The sequence below is a fragment of the Argiope bruennichi genome, chromosome 11 (genome assembly GCF_947563725.1).
Source record: "Argiope bruennichi chromosome 11, qqArgBrue1.1, whole genome shotgun sequence".
Taxonomy (NCBI): Eukaryota; Metazoa; Arthropoda; class Arachnida; order Araneae; family Araneidae; genus Argiope; species Argiope bruennichi.
The window spans coordinates 11,291,141-11,298,458 of NC_079161.1; the positions used below are offsets into that span (position 1 = coordinate 11,291,141).

General features: G+C 38.6%; 1 protein-coding gene across 1 annotated transcript; it reads right to left on the reverse strand.

Annotated features, from left to right (window-relative positions):
- Nucleotides 1-3,224: 3,224 nt before the first annotated feature.
- On the reverse strand, nt 3,225-7,040 carry LOC129956431 (serine/arginine repetitive matrix protein 2-like). The gene is made up of 2 exons (XM_056068311.1): nt 6,981-7,040; nt 3,225-5,080 (listed from the first exon to the last, which is right to left on the reverse strand). Exon 2 carries the CDS (start codon nt 5,077-5,079, stop codon nt 3,412-3,414), a length of 1,668 nt encoding a protein of 555 aa, XP_055924286.1. The 5' UTR covers nt 5,080; nt 6,981-7,040; the 3' UTR covers nt 3,225-3,411.
- Between the last annotated feature and the right edge of the window lie 278 nt (nt 7,041-7,318).

Here is a 7,318-nt window from a genome sequence, read left to right on the forward strand (position 1 = left end):
CCAAATTTATTATATTCAACAGTGAGTCGCATGACGTGTTATACTCGTCATTGTGTTATATGGCAGGAAAAAATCAAAGACGAGTTATGCTCGTCATTTTAATGGAAGGGGCTAAACAGTAGGTTCAATTATTGAAATAATATAGTTTTATTCGACCCCTTCCGGACGCATCCCCTGCGTTTACTTCTCAGGGCCCAATGCAAGGACTTGGTATGACCTTTGGAACGAAAAGATTTCTTTTAGATGCAGTTGAGGCGGTATGCGATGCGCGGGGATAGAACCTGGGATCTTGTGGTTAGCAGTCCAGTAACTAAACCATTATACCAAAACGATCTTTCGGGTAGAAGAGTTGTTAACTAGCTTATATTCTATTCACCACAGTACTCTCCCTCCAGTGAGTCGGAGGTGAGACGAACTATATGGCTGTTGAGTGGTGATGTATTGAGTAGTTAGCTGTTGTCTAAATGGGCCGGTACCCAGTTGAATAGCGCCAAGCGTTATGGCGAGCGTGTGTGGGTGCTGATGCGCCAAGTGTGTCTGGCGGCTTTGGGTTGCTGCGTCACGTGAGTCTGACGGCTTTGGTTGCGGGTAGATGGCACCACAACAGCTGTACGAAGGTTAAAGATTCATCGTCCGAAATCACCATTTTAGCGGTAAGAGATGAGCGAGGATAGAACCTGGGACCTTGTGATTAGCAGTCCAGTAACTAAACCATTATACCAAAACGATCGTTCGGGTAAGAGAGTTGGTAACTGGCTTATATGCTATTCACCACACAGTTACTAATCCACGTTTGTATTAAAATATCGAGTACGGTAACGAGATTTCTCGCTTTTAGCAACCTGCTGCGGCTGGGTGCGTTCGAGATGTCTCGTTTTCATGTATGAATCGACGCATAAACAACCAGAGGCAGATATTTTTTGTTAGGTTTCCAGGGTAACGAAGCCTTGCGCATTCCCATGACAAATGATCAGCAAAATTGAATGTTGACATTCCAAGCACGTGGAAACAATCGGTCAGTATAGCCAGTACGTCGGTAGATCTATGCCGATCGTTTCAAGTACCTTATAAAGTGTTTTATTATTGTATATTGTTATTTCAAAGTTCGTGTTTTAATTTGTAAGAAAATAACTTTTTAAAAATGTAAAAAATCTAATACAATAAATAGATGTATCAAATATAATAAAATGTAAGAACATTTTATGTAAATACAATACCAAATACAAATTAAAAATGTGCGTATTTGCATCCTATTGCTTCCCAAGTACGCTTTTAGATGGTTCACAAATATACGGGCCTTGGGAGCACGTTGAGCGAGCAGAATGCTGCGCGCAATGTGCTAAAATATTCTTCCAATACACTAGTTGTTGATTTAATTAAGGATTATGATAACAAATAAAGGAATGACTCACCTCATCCAACTCTTGATATTTATTACAGCGAATAGATTTTTTTGTATACAGATTCAAACTACACATTTTCGAGCGCGTTTACAGGAAGCACCCGTTTCCTCCAAGGATCCTCTAAGAATGCCAGTCCCTGAACAAAAACAAGAGTTCAAAGTTCTGGATTTTTCATTGCGCCATCTTTTGGCGTTCAGGTGAATCACCACTAGTATTTTTTTTTCTCCGAGGCTACTGTTACGAAATTTCCGGGTTCGTTTGGATAGTGGAAGTTATATGGTGTGGAGAACGCTCAATCAGCAGGCGGCAGTAGAAAATAGAATAATGACGTTTATTTACACGAAGACACACAGGACAGCACAAAGACGACACTATATACAACATAGAAGACGATTATCTTCAGCCGAGACGTGCAGCCTACAACAAGACTCTACTGCAGACATTAGCGCGCAGCTTAGTTCAGCACTATCTTGACTTCATCGCTGCTCCACTTATATCTGGAAGGCCAGTTCTTCACCGTCAATTCCGACCACTCTTCTCTGTCGCTTCCGACTACGATCACTACTACTGGTTCACGACTACTCAATTCACGACTCTTCGACTACCACTACTCAATTCAAGACGACTCAACTCAAGGGAGCTGCAGCTTCTTTTATAGGTCTCAAGGGGCGGGGCTAGAAGCCTCTCACCCAATCAGGAACGTTCGAGGCATATCTCGGTTCCTACTGGACGGATCGGGAAAATTCCATGTTTCGGGCATATTCCATTTTGGCGCCAAAGTCGCCAAGCTCCAGGACCTATGGAACCAACTATGCTGAGAAGCCGCATCACAGATTCGTAACACTACATTGGAGTGGGCAAATGTGGGTGAGTTATTAACGGATAATTAAATACCTTCTCGAGTTGAAGTGGTTAATATACCCGTCATTTGGGAAAGGATAGTCTAGCCAGGGTTTTATTCTTCTCATTCTCATTTGTGCAGTCATTGCCACAAAACCGCTTATATTTCCGGAAGACGACAGTAACAATGCATTGTTCAATTATCTTAACGTTCCTTTATAAAGCAACACCAGGGGCTAAATAGGGCAACTCACTAGCTTAGGGTGGACCTTGTAATTTCAAAACACAGTCAGATGACGAGGACTACAACTGAGCTGGCAGTCCGCTCTCCAAACTGCCGAGCCAACCAATACAAGACTGTAAGGAGATAAAAAATACATAGTCACGATATTACACAATTTCTATTCATAGGCAATATCTTCACTGATCTGCGTTTTAAGATTTGACATTGGGTTTTAAAGCATTAATAACTACATTTCTTCCCCGAAATACTTTAAATATTTAAGTAAGCATTTTTTTCATATATTTTGCCTCAATAACCTAGTTTTAATTTAAATACGATCAGTACGAGGTACAATATTTTTAGATTTAAAATATTTCAATTAGATTTGTTTAATTGTGGTTGAAAATTTAATATCTATCATTATATTTAAAAATTGTGTCATTTTCATATGTATGGATATATTTTTAACAAATTATTCTATTTTACAAAGACTTGCTTAATGCGCGTTTGAAAGTGCTTCGGTCTGTACGAACTGACGTTGTTTGCAAACGCAGTCTTGTAGGAGCATCCTCTGGCCCGGAAGGATTAAATGTAAACTGATCTAGCTTAGAAGTCTTCTGTATAATCTATATTTAAAGCTTAAATTTAAGCATTGGGTAAAGTTAATAGAACATTTTAAACCTGGAATCTAAATTATTCCAAATAACTTCTGTGAAGATGTTAAATGCGAGTGGACAAATCAAAAGACGACTCCGATATAAAAATGTAATGGTTTATTTGACAGGCATAGGTTAAAAAAGTTTCACTTTATGCAGATAAAACATGGAGCCATGGCATGCAAGAGGAGCATGGCTGTCATTAAAATCCAGATACGTATACAATTGTATACTTCGAGTTTGTGAAATGTCATCAACTTTCACAAAAATCTAGGTACCTGTAAAAAACTTAACGAGGCACATCTTGTCTACATCTTTTCAGTTTCCTCCTCTGTCTTGCCAATACTTGTCTTGAGCAACCAATATCGTGTAAATAACTATGTTCGCACTGGCATCTTTCTAGTGGATGGGGGGATGCAGACTTGTACCGTCTGGCAGTGGGGGTGGTGCTGGTTCGCGCTCTCTCATTTAAGATCTCTCTGTCCTTAGCTTCCCGTTCCTCCCTACTTTCAGTTGCGTAGGGCCCGATTCTATTGTGCAATTCTGTCCGGATAGCATGCAATTCGTTCTTTACGCGATCTAGAGGATCTTCAGTTCGACGAGGACGAGGACTTGGACTACGACGGCGTGTCAATCTAATTGAATACTCAGACAAAAAAGATTTTGATCTACACCTTCGAATGACACGCTGTTGATTCATACCTTCATCTTCTTCGGAATCATAATCCATGTTTTGAATTAAAGACACCAAATCTTCCCGATGGTACTCTACTTTATAAGATCCAAGACTTCTACGGAGAAGTCTCCGAAAGGTGCTAAATCCTCCACTGCTATGCCTGTCCACTGCTGAACCCTTGGAAGTTCCTTCCCCTGGGTCGTAGTCTGTGGGATTGCTAGGTGACGCTTGGCTATCAGATCTGTTCGGACTCGTATCACCCGACGCGTATCCCGAAGTAAGAATACTTCTATTTGGAGCAGGGCTATATTTAGAACTGGGAACTGAAGCACCGGACGCCTTTGTGTAAGAAGGCCGGGAACTTCCCGACGTTGTATTGCTATCTTCACTATATTGTCGTTGCTGTGAAACATTGCCAGGAGACTCGGATTTGTTTGGACTTGTTTTAGGAGATTTATCTTTGTTCCGTTCCGTACAATCAGACTCGTGATTGTTTTTATCCGTACAATTGCATAGATGAGGAGACTTTTTCTTCGGAGATAACTTCGTTTTCAACTGTTGAAAAAGGGACATTTTTGTAGGGCTCTTTGGACCAACTTCCCTTTCTTGACCTGGAACAGCAAGATGGTGCTGTTCACATTCAGGAACGTTTCCGGAGCGTTCCTTAACACCAGGATTTGATGAACTAAAAGACTGCGAACCGTCTTCTTTCATTAAAGGGACGGGGGAGGCATGTCTTGAAAATAGCTCCGACTCGTTTGGTTTTACCGATGCCTTACCTTTCCGAGATTGGTCTTTTGCTTCTGCTTTGAATTCCATAATCTCTGGGCATCCCGACTCGCGGTTACTGTTGTCCTTGCCACTACGTTCTGGAGTGCGAGAGCGATTTGGCGATTTTTTATGCGAAAAAAATCCCATAAATTTGTCTAAAGAGGACCTTTTTGAAGGGCTGATTGGACCGCCACTTGCTTGCTCTGGAACATCAAGATGCTCTAGACAAGGCGAGTTGTCAGACCGATTTCTTGAGGAAGTGGCATCTAGGTTTCGACAAGGCGATCGTCTCTCCGATTCAGGCTTATTTTCGTCTCCTTTATGACACTCGGTACTTGTTGATTCGCCGCTCCTGCTTGAACCACATGCACCACCTTGGAGCAACTGCCGCGTATCGTCAAGGTGTTCCGACGAAGGTGTAGAAGACGACGGAGTGGAAGATTCCACGCCCCTTGCCCTCCTTTTGTTCTTGTTTTTCTTTCTTTTATTTCTTCTATTCCGATTCGGCATTCTGGAAGAGAAAGAATACGATTGTAAAAGAAATTCTCAACTGCAATTTAGAAACATTTCCACCAAATTTCGTTAATACAATTTCGCCATTTTTACACTAAATATTGACATTCTGTATCAATATTTTGCAATAATCCCAGTAAAATCCATCCATTACTAAAGTTGCTGTTTTGACGTCTGAAGAAAGAGCATATTAAATTTTGTCGCAAGAGTTTGACTAGTTTTTACTTCTTATTACCCCCGACCAATGAAGTGCATATATGGCAAGATGCACTTTTCCCCTAAAGGCGCCCAAAATGCGTACTATTCTTTGCTCAGCTACGAAGCACAGAACTGTCATGAAACTAAAAAGGTTAACGCCTCAAATATTTAAGAACTGCAGCTTTTATGCTGGAGAAAGCAAAGACCTTTATTTTGAAGTATATACCATGTAGTTTCCGAGAGACGTCTCCATCTCATTGACAATTAATGTTGAGCGAGAACTGTCTAGTATCTCCTCTCTAGCGATTTTACCAACACAGCCACTGACTTGATGGCGTCAATATTATTGCAAGCAGAATAGATACCCAAATGTTACCTAAAAACAGTTGAAATAATTCCATCTTATGGGCTCGTTTACCAGCTATTTTTGGCTATGTTACATTAAACATAGCCTATTTTATGGAATTGAGCTGCATTGGAACAAGACTGAAGGCCAAAATTTAATTCCATTACCATCTCACTCACGCAAGTTTACACATCGTACGAAGATTACTTCTGAACCTTTGATGAGGATATAAAGTTACCAACTAGGAAATTAAATATAATTAAGCAAAAACTGGATTTAAGAATGCAATTTAGCACAAAGCAGACCTAGCCTATTCCATGTTCCACTATTGATTTCCAGAAAACTTTGTACAATGTTACTTAGCAGTAATGGGAAGTATCAAATACTTGAAATAAACCTCCATCCATGGAAGTATATCTTAATATTTTGGGATTGAAGTAGATACCGAGTATCTATTAATCAATTAACCGTTTCGACTTCGGAAAACGCGCGTTTAAATATCCTCTTCAAAATTTAGAGATAGCGAGTATGCTCGTCAAACAGAACACTTGTAATGAAATGCATTTATTGAAATAATTGCACTTTTCGCATATGAAGGAAAAAAAGATCGAATGGTTAATACAAATCAGCAATTCATATTATATGCTAGTTCTTTCCCCGATAAGTATTAACGTTTTGTTCCTTTGATTTCGACTCGACCTCAAAGCATTGTAAATATCTCGAAATTTACGAATATGTTTCCGTCTTTAGTAAAATTGCAAGTCAGACTGCAAACCGTTATTACCTTTGGCGAATAAACTCGTCATAACTCCTCCCATGACGAGAGTATTAATCAGTTAACCGATTTTCCTAGTAGACAAATATTAAGAAGATAATCCAATTTAATGAAACGGTACCAGAGTTTTTCCTGCGATTTGAGATTGGATGCTCTAATCCTCATTTTGTCGAAAAGTTAGATTTTAGGTGCGATAATTTGACGTTTTCTTGACCTGTCGGACCCTAAGCAATTCGATGCATGATTATTCACGAAAGAATCAAAGACAAATTATTCATAAAAATGCAATTCTTCTACTTAGTTTTAAAATGCATGAGTGAACTTTAGATACTTAAAACGGTCATTTTTTTGTATAATGCAAGGATATGTTCTTATAAAAGAAGTAAAGTAAGAAGAATCTTTAAAATTCGGTATTCTTATGTTGTAACCATTGTAGTAAAAAGTAAATTAACCATATTATGGAAAGTTAAAAACTCTTGTTATCAATTAATTAATTAATCATATTTATTTAATTAATTAACTTATTTATTTATTTATTTATTTATGCATAGCAATTCTTACAATAACAAATAAGCTTACCTGATAGCAAGAAGAGGAGAACTAAAATAAAAAACCAAACAAACAAAGAAGATTAAACCCGTTGTTGCTAGAACGTTTGTCCATGAACAATATATACCGATTTGTGCAAGCCCTCTTCACTTCGTTTCAGTAATAAAAAAATTACATACATTAATACCAAGCTTACTATAACTATCGAACTCAAATCTTCATTACTGATAATAAGTTACTATAATTGCTAATTTTATTTTTATATAAATCAATACATGATATTGATTCATCAATATTTTTTGTTGTTTTTTAGCATGCAAAGCATTACGAATCGATTTAGATCAAAGCATAAATTAAACTGATCAGAT